Here is an 18,184-nt window from a genome sequence, read left to right on the forward strand (position 1 = left end):
TAGTCCTGTCATTTTCCACTGTTTGTACAATTCCTGTTTAAGCTTAAAACTGTTACTGAGCTCAGGAGTCCACCATCCTCTCGTACGTTCAGAGATCCTTATTTTCTTTGAGGCTGCATAATTAGAAATTGTGATGAGCCAGCGAGTTAAAAGGTCTAAGGCAAGTTGATTATCACATTGCTCAAGTGCATTCCAAGGAATTGCAGTGGCTGCTTCTAGACATTTAGTAATGTTGAGTAATTTTGGGCTCGTTATTATCTTGGTGTGGACCTGAGTCGAGACGTTGTAATTTGGAGTCGGAAAATATAAGTTAATTAAAATTGGCATGTGATCAGATTGAAAAGCTATTTCTGTTGTAGAATCAAGTTCACAATTGCTCGATGATAGCACAAGATCAAGATGGTGATCACCTCTGGTCGGGAGATTATTAATCAGATGGATTCCTAATGGGTGAAGGTTATTTAGCAATCTGGACTGAAGATGAACAAGTTGAGGGGAAAAGTTAAAGTCTCCACAGATAACATGCCTTGCTGAGTGATGGAGCCCATGAATGAGCCAATTAGTTATCTCGTCGACGGTTGAAAATGTGGATGAAACAGAACACGTTCTTCAGTCGGTAGAACGTAGTTCTACTATTAGCACACGAAGAATTGCTATGCATATAGGTGTTCCACAGACAAGAGTATAGCAGACATTACGTCAGCACGGATTGTATCCATTTCACATACAACGGGTGCAACACCTTCAACCAAGAGACAACGCCCAGCGATTGGAATTTGTCGGTGGTTAAATGCTAATCGCCGATTAATTTCATTAATACTGTTCATCGATGAATCTACTTTCACCCGTGACAGTATATATCAACAACACCCGTAACTCTCATAGGTGGTCAGACAAACATCCACATGCCACTGTAGAAACAAATTTTCAACGTCGCTTCTCTGTAAACGTGTGATAAAGTAAAGTATAAAGTGTATTCGTGTCAAACGGCACTAGGGGTTCCCCCCATCTCCGTGTAGTATACATTGTTATGTGAAACAGAACACTGTTGAGGCCAGAGAATTAAAAGTGTATGGATATTGTACATGTGCAGTGTCATTTACCATTGTTCATCTGGTCATTTAGCCGTTGGATCCCAATTGGGGCCCAATGTTGCACACACTTGGCCCGTGGAAGAAGACCAGGTACAACAGTATTATAGTTATTTACTCTGGCAGGCCCTGCCACCTAATTTCCTGAGTTTTCAGTCTCTAGGACCTAAAATAAAAAAGGGAGGGGGGTGCACATGTGCATACATGCATATGCATACGCATCAATTGGTATAGGTTAACTCGCGTGGTGAAAGCGCTAGAATGAGAAGCCGAGAGTTTTGGGCGAAATTTATTTTGATGATTTAGTTAGAGTGGGGGGAGGGAGACTGAAGACTGGGGGGATATAGTCAGAGTTAGGAGCCGATAGGGAAGGCAGCTCCAGCTTGTAGTGGGACGAGACCATGCCCCACCAGAAAGAAGAGAAGGGTGGCGGGTGTTGCCACCTTATATATATATATAAGGTGGCAACACCCTTATATATATATATATAAGGTGGCATGTATATATATATATATACATGCCACTGTAGAAACAAAGCGTTATATATATATACAGGGTGATTCACTACCAGTGCGACAAACTTGCAGGAGGTGTAGGGGGTACAAAGACGAATCGGAATCACATAGCATTGCACAGTCCGAAATACCTTCGTCATGCGGTAGAGGACGCTGAACGGGAGGTCGCGTGAACAGCGATCCCGCTGGAAGTCAGCATTTGCGAACCGGTTCCCGAGGCAGTAGGATGGACGAGTATTCAAACGTTGAACTGGTCGACATGCACCTCGCGTATGGAGCTGCGGACTGTAACGGGCGCGCCGCTCTGCGCTTGTACCAGGAACGTTTCTCGCACAGGCGTGCTCCTCATCATATGATTTTCGCACGTGTGCACAGAAGGTTACGTGAGACTGGTTGTTTCAGAGGTACTATGAATCGAGAGCGAACGACGAGGACAATGAGGAGAATGTCCTACGTCTTGCAGAAGACAATCCGAGTACGAGTACTCGAGCGATAGGCCAACGATTGGGTATTTCCCAATCCACTGTATGGAGGATACTGTCAACAAACCAAATGAGTTCATACCATCTGCAACGCGTCCAATCATTGGACCCTGCGGATTATTCACTCCGGAGGACTTTTGCTAGTTGGTTTCTTCAACAGAAACGGTTGAAGAAACCAACTCAAGATAGTTGTTTTCTCCTCTTCCTGTGAGCAACTTTGATAAGTCTTTTAGGCACTAATGGTGCATTTTTTTGTACTGTTGAATTTTCTTCTTTGATTCTGGTTTGTTTGAGTTTCTCCGTTGTTCTGGTTCATCCATTCCTTCTAAGTTTAGGCTTTTCTATTGAGTGTTGTTGCCTTCCTGTTGGACAAATTGTATTGCAATAATTGTTTTCCTTCTTGTAAACAGTTGAGTTACAAAGTTCGTAAAAACTACAAACTCTTCTTGTGCATTCAGGAGTCGGGATTCTTGGTTAATTGGATTGTACTGGATGTTTGTAATGAGGCTCGCTCTTATGTCGTCATAATTTTCACATTCATGCATGCATGATATGAGTCCATGATTCGGGTTCTCCGCAAGTACAATTTCTATCTTCTGTTATGCCTAGCATGTTTAGTTTTTCCTTAAACGGACCATGACCCGTTAGTAGATACGTAGTGTTAAGGCCCGGGAAAAACCACGGTGGGGCTTTCGGGTGCATTTTTGTCACTAGTGGAAGAAATTTATGGGTTATTGCTCCTTTGGTGGTTTCATTCCACCTTCTTTGCCAGGTATAGGTATAGGTATGTTGAGGATCTGACGGCTCCGGGGATTTCTCCCATGTCCGCGTATGTTCTGTGTATCAAGTGACAGTACCCTGTCTATGCCAGAGGTTTAAAAATAATGTATGGGTCATGTGGTATGTAGTTTGTTGTGCCTATTGTTCATCCGGCCTGTTGGCCGCCGAGCCCCCAGTGAGACCCGGCGTTACCATACCTAGCGACGGGGACGCCGGGCGGGTGACTAATTATACTAATTATACCAAGAGACTAATTATACTTTGGCAGGTCCTGCCACTTACTTTCCTGGAATTTCGGAAACTAGGACCTAAAATAAAGATTGGAGTTATCGCTGTTCATTTAAGTAAAATTGCATTTAGAAAGCGCTGCGTGGGGTTTTCTAGAGAGCCTAAAAGGTCGTGCAAAATTTAATGTGATTTAAATTTGGACATGTGGGGCAGTCGCTGTACAAGAGAAAGTAATGGGAGAGAGGGTGTAGACGGGGGGGATGAAATAGGAAGAAGAAGAGGGGGTCGGATAGGAAGGTGATCCCCCATTTTCAGTGGGGCAGGCCCATGCCCCACGACAGTGAAAATATGGGGAGGAGAGGAGAGGAGAAGAGCAAATACCCCCTCCCCGAAAAAAAAAAAAAAAAAAACCGCACAAGGGAGTGCAGTTTTGGGTCGACAGTAGGCCATCCAAATCATCCTAAAGTCTTGTCTTTCTGTGGTATGGTGAGTTTTTTTTTTTGTTTTTTTTTTTTACTTGTTTGACCTCCTGCATTCTTTCTAGTCGGGTTGCCTTTGGTGTATTTCTATCATTGTTTTCCTTCTAGAAAATAGATCCTGGGCATATTGACTGAGTGCCTTGTAGTCCTCTTGAGTGTCTAGCAGTCTGGGTTCTTGGTTGTATAGGATATATTGGATTGCTGTTATTAGGCGTTGTCGTAGGTCGTCATACAAATCGCACTCAAACATTAAGTGTCTCCAGGACTCCGGGTTGCCACAAGGACAGTCCGCTTTATTTATGATGCCAAGTTGGTGAAGTTTAGCTTTAAACGGGCCGTGTCCTGTAAGGAGGAAGGTGGTATTTCGACCAGGGTGAAACCACGCTGGCGCCTTAGGGTACAGCTTGGTGACAGTGGGGAAGAATCTTCTGGTCACTGCATCTTTGCCAGGTATAGTGTATAGTGTAGTGTGTTTAGGGTCTAACGGCACCAGGGGTTTCCCCCATCTCCGCGTAATATACATTGCGGTGTTATACAGAACACTGTATAGGCCAGAGGTTTAAAAGTGTGTGGATATTGTGGCGTGTAATGTTTTGTACCGTTGTTCATCTGGTCTTTTAGCCGTTGGGTTTCAAATGAGGCCCACCGTTGCCCACACTATACCTCGTGGAGGCAGACCAGGTACACCAGTATTTTAGAAATTTACAATTTACTCTGGCAGGTCCTGCCACCTAATTTCCTGAGATTTCAGTGGCTAGGACCTAAAAAAAAAAAAAAAAAAAAAAAAAAAAATGGAGGGGGGGGGAAAACGCTAGAAATTGGGTCAGGCCGAGATATAAGTTATACGGGTTAGAGTTCTTTTTTTTTTTTTTTTTTTTTCAATTTTAGTGTGGGGCTTGTGTAGTTTTGTCAAGGGTCAAACGCTAGTCGCAAGATAGCTAGAGAGGGAAGGGAGACTGAAGACTGGGGGGGGGGTGAAAGACAGAAATATGGGGTCAATAGTGAAGATAACCCCAAAAGTCGGCGGGGCAGGCCCATGCCTCACCAGGTGAAGATAGGGGATGGCAGGGGTGGCTACAGGGTAACCATTCCCTGCCAAGGGAAGGGAAAGAAAGTGAACCAAGTGAGGGTACCCGGTTCAGATCGCCTAATGATGTTTCGGCAGCAAATTGCACATGTCTTTGTCAGGTCTTCGTATGCCATTCCTGGGACATGTTGTCCCGTCCGTGTGAGTGGTCAAGTCCAGATAATGACTCCAGTTTAAGCCAGTGGTCAGATCCAGGTTAAGTTAATGATTAGTTTTTCAGATTGTAGCTGTTAGGTTTTTGTTTGGTTGACACATCTAAGGATCTTTATTGTGGATGACGAGTGGTTAATTTGTGGGAAAATTCCAGCTAAGGTTGTGGGTATGTTCTTCTTCTAGTAAAAAGATCCTGCGCAAACTGCGTTAAGGCTTTATAGTTGTCCTCGCTCTCCAGGAGATATTGTTCTTGGTTTATTGGCGAGAAACGTATTCTAGTTATTAAGAGGCAGCGGAGGTCTTCGTATAGTTGGCAGTGGTGCATGAGGTGCTCCCACGTCTCTGGCTGTCCACAGTGGCAGAGAGGGGTGTCACTCAATCCGAAACTGGAGAGTTTTGCTCTTATTGCGCCGTGTCCCGTGAGCAGGTAAGATGTCAGCAGTCCCGGTGAAAACCAGTTTGGGCTTTTGGGAAACACTAGTTGATTATCCGGTATGAATCTTCGGGTGACTTCCCCTTTTGTCGAAGTCGTCCAGCGGGTTTGCCAGGCCTGCTGTAGGTGGGTGAGAAGGCGTTTTTTCTCGAGTTGAAGATCGTTTGCCGGATCAGTTGTGTAGTCTAGGCAGGTGATTGATTTTCCTTTGGATAGTTGATAAAGCAACCCACAGCGGACGATCTCCAGGTCCAGGGGGAGAGCGCCCAAGAGGACCTGGAGGGCGTGGGTGCTTACAGTACAGCAGGCTCTCGAGATTGTCAGTAGGACTGAACGTTGAATTGTCTCTGGCTTCCTTTTATTTACTGCTGTTACCGCCTTGTGGAACCAGATTCCTGATGCGTATGTTATTGCTGGTAAGAAGACTGCCTTATAGAAGAGGGCTAGGGGTCTCTTCTTAAGCCCCCAGTCGCGACGAGTGACTCTAGCTATTAGTGCAGAGTATTTTTTGATTTTGCTTCGGAGGTAAGTAAGATGGGGTGTGAATGACAGATTTTTATCTTAGCAGAATACCAAGATATTTAAGTTCGGTGGAAAGCTTAATTGTTGTTTCCTGAATCTTTATCTGGGGAGGCCTTCTGATATTGAGAGAACCTTTAAGTAGGATGGAGCAGGTTTTTGTTGGGGATATCTTTAAGTGATTTTGGGTGGCCCAGTCTTGTAGGATATTTATAGCATGGTTTGCAGAGATCTCTAGTTGAGTTCTTGAGTCTGCCGCCAGCATCAGGATCAGGTCATCCGCATAGGCCTGTGATCTCACATTACCAAGGTCGAGGTTTAGAAAGCTGTCGAGCACCACGTTCCAGAGAAGTGGACCAAGTACTGAGCCTTGCGGGCATCCTCTATAGATTGGTCGTGTGACTGAACAGTACGGAGCACTGACGGTTACTGTTCTGTTTGCAAGATAGGGTTTTATACAATTGTACAAATTAGCTGGTAGTTTTGCTTTTTGGAGTCTGCTGAGGACCCTTGGCCACCAGAGGGCGCCAGGTATAGGTATAGGTATAGGTATGTTGAGGGTCTGACGGCTCCGGGGATTTCTCCCATCTCCGCGTATGTTCTTTGTATCGAGTGACAGTACCCTGTCTATGCCAGAGGTTTAAAATTAATGTATGGGTCATGTGGTATGTAGTTTGTTGTGCCCATTGTTCATCCGGCCTGTTGGCCGCCGGGCCCCCAGTGGGACCCGGCGTTACCATACCTAGCGACGGGGACGCCGGCCGGGTGTACCAAGAGACTAATTATACTCTGGCAGGTCCTGCCACTTACTTTCCTGGGATTTCGGTGACGAGGACCTAAAATAAAGGTTGGAGTTATCGCTAAGTTGGAGTTATCAGTTTAAGTAAAATTGCATTTAGAAAGCGCTGCGTGGGATTTTACGCTGAAAGAACTATTTCTAGAGAGCCTAAAAGGTCGGGCAAAATTTGATGTGATTTAAATTTGGACATGTGGGGCAGTCGCTGTACAAGAGAAAGTGTTGGGAGGGGAGGGTGAAGACTGGGGGGATGAAATAGGAAGAAGAGGGGTCGGATAGAGAGGTGACCCCCCATTATCAGTGGGGCATGCCCATGCCCCACCAGAGTGAAAATATGGGGAGGCGAGGAGAGGAGAAGAGCAAAAGAAGGGCGCCAGGTATGTACTTTCAGCATAACGGAGCACATTATACCTCTCTCATGATACAATATCTAAATCTAACTTTCCCTGAACGATGGAACGGCCGCGGTGGTCCCGTTCATTGGCTACCAAGGTCTGCAGACCTCACTCCGTTAGATTTTTGTTTTTGGGGTTGGATGAAAAGTGCAGTATATAAAGCAAAGGTGAATACAAGAGACGAATTGCTCGCTCTCATTTTAGATACTGCTGCCCTCATAAAGGAACGCCAAGACGACCTCTGAAAACCAACACGTCATATTACCACAGTAGTTGCAAAGTGCATTGAGGTTGGCGGTGGCATTTTCGAATATTTATTGTGAACTGTAAAAAAATTGTCAATTATTTGTGTTTTGTATCATTCAAAAAGTCAATAAACACAAAGAATAAGTCATTTATCGTTCTTTAATACCTCGCATAATGGCTTTGTGCGCGCCAGTTTCAAATAGTTGTATCTCCCTATCCATTGAGAATCGGAAACATGTTTATATGAACTTGTTTACTCAGAATAATGGATAATATAACCTCCCAAAATATTTACTGTTCCTCCTGAATCACCCTGTATAAACGGGAGCAATTAGGATTAATCACTAAAATATAGGAGAGAGACAGAAGTCATAAATGGACATAGTGGGATTAGTGTTGAAGCAACCTCTGTTTTTGTTTCTTGCCTTCCTCAATGACATTGATGAGAGAGTACAAGGAAAGTTGTCAGGTTTGATTTAAAAAGAACGATGGGGTAACGAATTTTTCTGGGGAATCATGCCATTTTGCTTCAATATGACGTAGACTGTGGTCCTTGAGGTTGTCACAGACATTCTCTCAGATATGCCAAACAAGCTGTACTTGCTACCTAAGAGTCTAAAACTCTGATGGAACTGATATTCGGGTGACACTCAAGTCAAGTGGACCCAATTTCCGTGAAGTCCGCACGGTCTGTGACAGCCAAATCCTCTGCTTGCACCTTGGGGGGGACTGTTAGTAATCCTGGGTATAACTCCCATGCGCAAGCACACTGTGGGTGACAACCCAGGTGTGAACCAACGTAAAACAGGGGTCGTAGTGTGGCGCCCACACCACATGGAGGAATGCCACTCCTCTTTGTTATCAGGCAATACTAGGTGGTAGATGACTCTCATCAACCGGTGCAGTATCACCACTTCGCTTATTGGAGACTTGAAGTGGTGGAGCCCATGTTTACTCTCCAGAGCTAAGTTCTGATCAACCCTACCCCATCTCTTCCATCATGCAGGACGACTGATGACTTTTGAGGTTATGATGGACATCATGGCGAGATCCAATCTTCCTTACATTTCGAGGGTACAGCTCTAAAACGGTGTTCACAGGCCGGCCGCTAGTTAGTACACCAGACCGAACCTATTGGTAACTCTCTAGGAGGCTTCCGGATCAGCTAGTGTATAGCTGATCCGGAAGCTTGCTGCCTCTACTCTGCCAGATAGTGACTGGAGGGAGTACGAGTAGTGCGTATGCGGGGGAAATTGTCGACGCCACGTTATGTAAAGGATATGGGTATATTCTTACCATGTGTACGCCATATCCAAAAATTTCATTACTTCAGACAGCATGTCCTCTCCACTTTTTCTCACTGTTGAATACATCATGAATTGTCAGACTAATAGAGTGAGCTTATCTGCGAAAAGATCTAAACCTTCCAAACACTTCCTAGTTCATTTCACAAATATACGTGGTCTCAGTTCTAATCTCAACGATGTCCATTTCCACTTGCAGTCTGCCAAACCCCATGTACTTTTTCTGAGAGAATCTCATTTATCTGTTGATTCAACTACTGCTCATCTCAGATGCCCAAATTATTCGCTGTATGATTCCTTTCGTCTCAAAGGTGGTACTTGTGCATATGTTCGTTCCGATATTCTCTGTCACAGACTTGGTAATTTGGAATCTCTTCTTTTCGATCTTCTCTGGCTTAAAATCTCTCTACCTCATTGTGTCAGATTCATCTGTTGTCTCTACCATTGTCCAAACTCCACCAATCACTTGGAGCTCTTCGACTTCCTCTTTTTGCAACTTGACTTTCTCCAGTCCAACTTTCCTAACAGTGAGGTAATTTTCCTTGGTGATTTTAATATTCACAACTCCAGCTGGCTTCCGTTTTCTAGTCACACCGACCCAGGTGGTTGAGATGGTGCGGCTTTTGCAATTACTAATAACCTTGCACAGATTGTTCATTTACCTACAAGAATACCGGACAATCCTAACCATACAAGCCAATACGCTTGATCTTTTTCTCACAAACAGCCCTTCTAAGTACACGGTCGAAGTGAGTGGTCCTTTAGGCACCTCAGATCACAACTTAGTGATTGTCACTTCTCCAGTGGAGCCTTTATCTCATGGCTATTCCCAACTTCCTGTTGTTTGGCATTACAAGAATGCAAAATGGGATGACCTGCGAGATTTCTTTTCCTTGGTCGGATTACTGTTTCATAACTTCTGATGTCAACGTTTGCTCAGATAGTGTCAGTGAAATTATTCTTGTAGGAATGGAATCTTTTATTCCACCCTCCGCTTTAATATCTCGTCCTTTATCTAAACTTTGGTTTTCCAATAAATGTGCTAAGGCTGTTCAACAGAAGAATGTTGCTTAAAAGAGACAGTGAGAGTTATAGAAGATCCATCAATGCTGGTGTGCCGCAAGGTGGCGTTTTATCGGGGTTACTTTTTACCGCCCTCCTTATTCCGTTTGTGTGTAACAGAGATGATGTCATTACCTACACCGACGATATAAAGTTCGAAATACCACCATCAGCCGACAGGGGAGTGATCACATCGGAAATCTGTAATAAGATCACAGCTTTCTCTAGCCATCTCAACCATTTCGGTCTTAAACTGAACCCCCAAAAATCCGTTATTATGGTTTTTTCTCTGAAGAAGTGTCCCACATCCATACAACCCTCACTGCAGGGTGCAGTTATTCCAAGTGTTACTAAACACAAAAATTAGTAACATCGACATGTTACTAAAGTTACTATTTAGTAACTTTAGTAACATGTCGATGTTACACGATGTTACTATTTAGTATTTAGTATTTAGTAATTACTATTTAGTAACATCGTGTAACCTTCGACCCAAACCTTAGGTTCAACTGTCACATCGAATGTGTTCTACGCAAGATCAGCCGAATGCGCTGGATTGCCCGTCAACATCTTCATAACACAGACGCAAGAAGCACAATCAGATATCTGGAAACCGTTCTGTATCCTACCTTTCTGTATGCCTCTGAAATATGGGCATCCGCAGTACCTTCTCTTATGAAGCCCATCTTCGCCAATGAATACTGGATATTGAAGTGGGCAACCCACAAACATCGACTCCCCCCCTCAGCAGAGGACCACCAGCATGGCCGACCAACTCCAAATCCCGCGGCTGCCTCAAATAATCAGCATGAGGAGAACTGTGACCACAGTCAAAATGCTGGTTGGCAAAATCAACTCCCCTGACTTCTGGGATATATGCCAGTGACATGTTCCACTTCCTTCCTTACGAGCCACCCCTCTTCTTCAGCTACAACGGAACAGGCTGAAGATCAGTGACAGATTCCTACCTGGACAAGTACTTCCTACAGTACAAGCCCTGCTAATGATCGGAGTTGACCTCCAGAAATTCGCTTCGGATCGCAATTACAGGCGCTCGTTGGCCGAACTTGTTCCCCTTTTGTTTGGCCCCTGATGTCAACTCATACCGATACCTCCACCTACTATCTGCTATGAGGCGCAGAACGGCACGTCGCAGGCAAATCGACGAACTGTTTCACAAGAAAATGCAATACCGAACATCAATTTGGCACTGTTAAATATTCTGACTTGTGTGAATATGCTTAAATATGTGCTTTGTACATATGAACGTGTACATACCTTGGTGTACTGTCTGCCTCACAACTATGTACATACTCATATCTATTGAATGGCTAATGCTACGTTTTTAATTGTTATGTTATCTTTTATACTGTACATATTTTTATATTACCCTATATCATTGTCAAGCCCCTGGCCTCCTGGCTGTGGTGGGCACATTATTGTATCTGTATCTTTACTGTACAATAAAGATTTTCTTCTTCTTCTAAGACAATTCAGAACAGTGCCCATGGGAGTATCTATAGAAAAGGCTTGCAGCAGAAATAGAACATCTATGAGACTGAAAGTGCAGAGAGTCATTAATTAACCTAACTGCCCTCTTTTGAATAGAGTCTAGAATCTTGAAAGAGGTTTTTTGGGGGCGCCGCTCCAGATGTGGGAGCAATATTCCATGGTAGGGCGGATTTGAAATTTGGATTTGTATAGAGTGAACATCTTATTCTGACCCTTTTGTAATTATCCTGATTTACAGTGTCAGTTAAGCCGACCGGGCTAGCCGGGTGGGTAAAGTGCCTGTCTGGCAACCCAAAGGTCGAGGGGTCGAATCCCGCCTCGGGCTTGGATCAAAGTACAGTACTGCAAAAACCTTGGGAGGTGCATTATGGCCACAGAAGCCGATGCGCCAACAACTACAAAAAAAAAAAAAAAAAAGTGTCAGTTAATCATTTGCGCAAACTCATCAATTACTGTACTTAATTTCGTGTTTAAATATTAATAAATAAATAAATAAATAAATTTTCTGTTTATACTCCTGGACGACCAAACGGTCAGAGGACTTCACAAGATAGACAGAATACAAGAAACAGCACCGTATTCAGCAGTCACGGGCTTGAACCCCGGTCAATCAAGGCACGTGTACTTATGCACCCGCGCGCCTGACCACTAAATTCTGGTTAACATCGTTAACTCGATTCGTGGTGGAGACTTTTTGAATGTCTATGATTTATTTTTGTAGATGCAAAACTCAAAACTAGAGTCCAGTATCGTGAACAAACATATTCAAGAACGAGTTTAATAACGTATAATGGATTCAGTTGGGCCTGTCAATTTTAGTGCCTTAAATCCTCCCTGTGACGTATTTTGCCATATTGGACAACTCCACCGTATTTATTCTTTGCTAATTGTGCGAAACGAACTGGGCTTATCACATTCCAGTGCGATACTGCTCTGCTTCATAAATGCAGTTTTGCGTACGATTGGCTTGAGGAAATCAAGTTTTCATAATTGCGGACTAATTGTGAAAACTGAACCCTATAGAACACTCTTTGGGCCGCTGGAATGCCTGATCAGAGGAGGCCAGTACTATCTATTTTGGACTACGAATGGAAAGTCATGCCGCATTCTATCTGGTTGCTATCGTGCACTATGCGACATCTTAGCTAGTCAAGTTTAGTTTGTGATTCAAGCTAAATGTTGACCTTAGTCATACACCCTGATGAATCATACCTTACTAATTTTTTTAATAAAAATTCGTTTTATTCAACGTTACAGGTGTCCAAATACTTTTTAGATGGACAGCGTATGTTCCAGAGGTACTGGGAGGAACGAAACTCTTCTTATCAGCCTTAGGAAAAGCTTCGGTTGTACTGGTGTGAGTCACGAGTCTGGTGATTGCTTGTAGTCTGGGGGTTACCCAGAAATTGTATACAGTACTTCGCCTTCAAAGCCCATTGCAGGCGCCTCCTCCCTAGCCAGGTGGGCAGGAGCAGCAGTGCGTAGCACACGCTTCTTGATTAGACCTGGGTTCGAGCGCGTAACCACCAAATACGGAGGATGCGGAAAGGTCAGGGAATGACCACCGCATATCCCCGGAGCAATATGGCCTTAGTTGCTAATGCTCCTAAAAACCAAATAAGAAACAAACAAACAGCCCATTGCAGGACTGTCCCTTAGGGAAGATGCAGCAAGCGCAATGCACTCGAACCCTTAATAGAAAAACGTCTCAAATCTAAACAAGGGGTCCAGATCAGTCATGGCAAGATGGACCTTGTACCGCCAACATTAATTCGGCACTCCGACTCCTCCACCGAGCTTTAGTACCATCCCTGGCTCATCATATCGGGTAATGACGGTTGCAAAGAGGATCTATTTAAAAAAAAAAAAATGTCAAATTAGGGTTACTTGAGAACAACCACATCCATCCATGTATTGTAATGTCCGTAAATTACATGTGTTCTCCGGTTGGCATGCCTACTTTGCTACACGAAAAATCTCAGTTTCCGGAGGGGAAAAAGTCTTGCTATCCTCGCCTGAGATCAACTAACTCAGCTGTGTAATGAAAGAAGGCCATAAAAGTTCTTCGTATGATTGACGGGATTCGAACCCGAGCCTTTTCCACCCGGTTTGGGAAGGACTGTGTATAACCATTTTGTTTCCCGCAAAGACGAAAAGGATGTATAGCCAAACTTTAGTTTTTTTGAGAATGCAGGGTTACGTATGTCTTATTAATAGCGATTCAAACCGTTCATCTGTAATAGATAAGCGTGCCGGATCCTGTTATTTGTGCATTCATGCGATTTCTTGATATCTTACATGTGCTTTCTTGATTTAAGGACACACATACACGAATAAAACCCTCATAGGTAGCACAGTTGGTAGAATTTCCGTCCTCCCAATACCGGATGGAAAAGACCCGAGTTTGAGTCCCCTCTATGACGTGAGGAATTTTTATGGGCCATTCTCACAACGTGGCTGAATTAATCGATCTCAGGCGAGGATTGCATGGTTTTCCCCTCCTGGCAACTGGGGTTTTTCATCCAGTAAACAGAAAATCGACCACAGAACATACGCAATTTACAGACAGTATACAGGGAGCAATATGACCATAGTCGCTGATACTCCTAGAACTCTACTGCAATAACACGAATAAATTATAGCGCCCAGACATATATCGAAAAAAGCTGCCGTAAATTTCCTAAATGCTTTGTTATTGTGTGTTTTTCTGTAGGTATATGTGGCTTATATATCCAAGTACTTTCTTGTTTGTCATGATTCACAACTAAAGAACTTTCTGCAGATGATACTCCAGTACATTTGCAGAAAGTGCTCTATGGTTATATGTGAGTTCAGTATATAAGTGGTGTTAAAAAGGTAGACGCTGTTTTCAAAGTTACGAAAGGGGAGGACTCTAAGAGTGATTTTGAGACCTAATAAGCCCAGTAAGCTGATTTGTATGGCAAAAAAATTATGGAGTATATGATTAACGACGCAGTGTAAGGTTGGCTGATCGTGATGATGTTATGAGTCACAACGTGGTTTTCTTAAGTGATTAGCTTTTATGTTATGGCTTTACTGTTCCGAATAATCCTTTCAAGTCTGTCAGGTATAGTGCGGTAGTAGAATGGAACTGTTGCTGTTGTTTCATTTTCCCCTCAAATAAACAAGGCTAGGAAGCGTCAGTATGGTGGGTTTATCAGTTTTACTGGATGAAAATTCCTAGTGTCTGGGGGGAGGAGGACCGTGCAACTCCCTTCATAGACCAACTGCCTCGGCCACGTTGAGGGGGAAAAAATAATAAAAATAAATAAATAAATAAAAATTCCGGTGTGGGCAGGTATTTCAATCATTGTTCTACCGTACCAAAAGGAACGGACCCTTTCCCGTACCGTTTTGCATTCCGTACCAAAAGGAACGGAATAAAAGAATAACTGATATGTATTATACAAGTACATTATAAAAACCATTACTGAAACTGTTATTCATGATTTTAACCTTATGCTTACCATCTACAAAGACGTATCATACGAGTATGGTCGACTTGACGAGCGACCAAGTTTATGATGCTTGTCATAATTAAATAGATTAATTTTTAATTATGAAATTTGCGTAATTGAATAATCGCATTTGTACTCATGTTATAGCATGATAGATCTCAATAGGGTATGATGAGTAGTTTCATGTAACGCAGCATGGTAGACAGGCTGATCAAATGTGTTTTGTACGATATACTGTACTGTAGTTGCTTGTTAGTATACGTGATCAAATCCAACTGTGGATGGGGAGTGGTTCACCTCTATTTGGATTCTTTGACCAAAGAACGAAGCTGATGTAAATGAGAAAGCATATAGCTGGGACTAGAGACTTTATATTAAAATGTAATCTTTCCTTTTAATATAAAAAATAAAATGTCGTGTAAACAATTTATTTAAAAGCGGATATATGAAATATTCCTGGCAGAAATTGTGTTGGGAATATTTCATTTATGATGTACTTGTGTCACATGGGTGTATCACAGAGATTTTAATCACAAAAGCTGTCGTACTTTCGTGTAAGAGTAAAATTACTGCCTTGCGTATGTATTGTATTTTTAAAGAATACATTTATAATCATAATAAATACATAATTTACAAAAGCATAAATTACACGAATTCAGCAAATCACAAATTCCAACCCTGGAGCTATATATTTTAATATCCCGCATTTAAAATTTTTAGTAACTTTTCTGGTATCCTGTACTTGGCCTCAGGGCAGATAACAGTTTTAGAAATCTCCAAATGATTTATGCGCAAGATTAAGCCATTCAGAATTAAGATGTTTATTGGTAGGCCCAAGGTGCAAAATCATTAAAATTAAAATATTGTATATGAAACTTAACAGAAGATATTAGTCCAAAATATGCACAGTGATTTTAGAAGAGAAAAAAAAAAAAAAAAAAAAGCATTTCTGCGTATTAATGTTTTTATTTATTTATTTCAGTCACCGAAGAATGCTTGCCTCGTCCTTAATGGATTATTCAGTTGTTTCACTGCAAGGTATGACTTTTAGGCTGAATTATGACTGATTAAAATATAAATATATATACAAAATTTGGTGAATATTAACCAGCTTGTATAATTCATAAATACCGATTATAATTCCCTCATAATGTTATGGTTATTTCCTGAAGAGCACAAGCGACCACAGTGAAAATACTTGAAAATCAGAGGTTTGTAATTAATACTAAGCTGTATCAAGTATCTGGAACAAATTAATTAGAGCCACCCATAACAATTATAATAATTGAATAGCATTAAATCTTTTCGCGTTTATATATAAATGTTCTAAACTATTACTATCATCATATCAATAAATTAGGAACAATAAATTTCCCTTGCCCATTGCCCATTTCTGTTCCCCTTTAGTTGGTAAATTAATATAATAGTTGCAAAAAAGTGTACTGTCAGACCAGTTAACTGGAGCATTAATCAGAATACAGTAATAAAATTGCTAATGAACAGAATGGATGACAAAATGAGAAGGCTTTTACGCGGGGTTCTAATTTATTGATATGCAAATGGAAAATTGGTAGACTCAAGGTTTAGCAATATATGTAAAGGCAATAGAATTTAATGTTGTCTGGCTTTCATTACAAATGTGTTTTGGTTAAATACGAAATCTCTCTATTTAACAGTACACTAGGCTTTTGGTCCTGTTTACAAGAGGTCAAATTTTGTATTACAGGATTATTTTGTGATAACATGTTTTATGAATGATAAACAATAAAAATAGGAGATTAAATCCAGTACTTCTTTGTCATATGATATCTAGCATGGATATCATATGTCCTGGATCTATTTAAATTCAGCACAGAATAAAGTGATCAGGAGGGGAAATTCTGGTTGGTTGGCAGTGGAATTTGCCAAGGTGATTTCGGAAGTGATAACAGTTGTAGATTTGGAAAGACGTGTTAACCAATCATTACATGGTAACTAAGAAATTAAGCAACTTATTCACATAAGGTCATTTGTAATATTCCGGTATATAAAAATAAACAGAAAATTATGAAGTTTTTCTTTACTGTTCAGATATTCGGTAAAATCTTCCAATAGTTTTTAAGTTATAATAAAAACTTACCTTAAGAAGTTTCTTACAAGAGGCCACCACTGGGAGACAGGGATTACTCTTCTGTATCATTGAACCGATTCCTTCTTCTTGGTCGGAAAAAATTCTTACCATCTGCATGACAACACCTTCGGGACGAAGAAGTTTAATGGAGAAATTCAGTCCATCCGAGAGAAACACTTTAGCATACAAAGCCTCTAAAATGGGGAGGCTGTTAGGGATCGCTTCCACGAACACTTCAATGGGAAGCTCTCCGACAATAGCTTTGAAAGTGGAGGAATTCAAGCGGTTTATAAAATTTGCAGCTTCTCTGTACTGGAGGTTCTCATAGAGCACCAATACTCGTTTGATTGCTACCCTGGGACTAACGTCGGCAATAGTCATGCTGCCAAATCTGTTGTCATCGGAGAAGCCTTTAACCCAGTCGGAACATCGCCATGCTAATTTCTGAATATTCCTGCGATTATTGCGTTCAGGCCGGATACGATTACCCCGCTCGATGACAGAAGAGCAACCGTGTTCCCTGTATGTCCACGCTGTGTGCATCGCTGCTCTGTCCATAAGAGGAGGAGGAACAGTCAACATTTTGTATTTATCAACTTAATATAAGTGACTATTCACGATGGCCTCGGAAGTTCCGTTGCTGCGTTCTAAACTTTCTTAAATTTCCCCCATAAAAGCGCTGAGTTTGGAGAAGTAAGCGTACACACCGTTTGAGTAGCTGCTTGAAATCTTGGCAGTGCGATTAAGTGCTGTTAGTGTGTCAGTGAGGTCTTTCTGTAGCGTGCACTCCGTTCGCAGTAACAGGTCGAGTTGTCTAACGAGGTAACTTCATATCGAAAGAAGCACACAGTAACAAGCTTCCCTAGAACAGGTGGTAGTCTGGGGGAGGTGAGGGGGGAAGCAGTATAGAGATCTAAGGAGTAACTCGTAGATACCGCCTGAAGGTGTCCTGGGTTGCAAGTGACTGACTGACCTGGTGAATCGGCGGCTAAATGCTAGCAGACCACCGCGCAGTGTTTTGTTGTGTCTCGCTGAGTAAGCTGAGCATCAACACCGTTTGTCTGAGCTTTCCGCGTTGGTTGGTTGTGCGAGGCAGTTGCAGCCCTAGTACACATTTATTCTAGTTGGTCCTCTAGTAAGGTCATGAATGCACGAGTGCCCTTGGCTATGCCGAATGAACGGATGTAAAAAAAGATGAGTGCTCGTCAACCTTAGGAAGTGGCTGGGTAACTTTACGCAAACATAAAAAGGTCACCAGTCACTGATGGTTCCGTATGGGAGTGTTTTTCACGTGACATATCTTGATCTCAACCAAGATATTACTTTTTCCTTAAAGAAGACAGTCCAGTGTAGAATTAGAGCGCTCTGTAGATATTGTGACTCATTTCAGTATCTGCTGAGTTAATTTAGATCGAATAATAAAGAGAAGGAACAGACTTTTCTTAGCTATTTATCAGCAGGAACAAGCATTTCGTAGTGCTTTTGTTTACAAGCTATTCCTGGGAAGTAATGA

At 42.2% G+C, this 18,184-nt stretch overlaps 1 protein-coding gene across 1 annotated transcript in view; it reads right to left on the reverse strand.

The window, feature by feature from the left end:
* LOC150085644 (uncharacterized) overlaps nt 1-17,253 on the reverse strand; it is a 156,305-nt gene extending 139,052 nt beyond the window's left edge. The window contains exon 1 of the mRNA XM_090374632.1: nt 16,681-17,253. Coding sequence (XP_090230758.1) covers nt 16,681-17,253 — 573 coding nt within the window. The remainder of the gene's footprint in view (nt 1-16,680) is intronic.
* Between the last annotated feature and the right edge of the window lie 931 nt (nt 17,254-18,184).

The sequence above is a fragment of the Mastigoproctus giganteus genome, chromosome 5 (genome assembly GCF_048544385.1).
Source record: "Mastigoproctus giganteus isolate SK-2022 chromosome 5, ASM4854438v1, whole genome shotgun sequence".
Lineage (NCBI taxonomy): Eukaryota > Metazoa > Arthropoda > Arachnida > Uropygi > Thelyphonidae > Mastigoproctus > Mastigoproctus giganteus.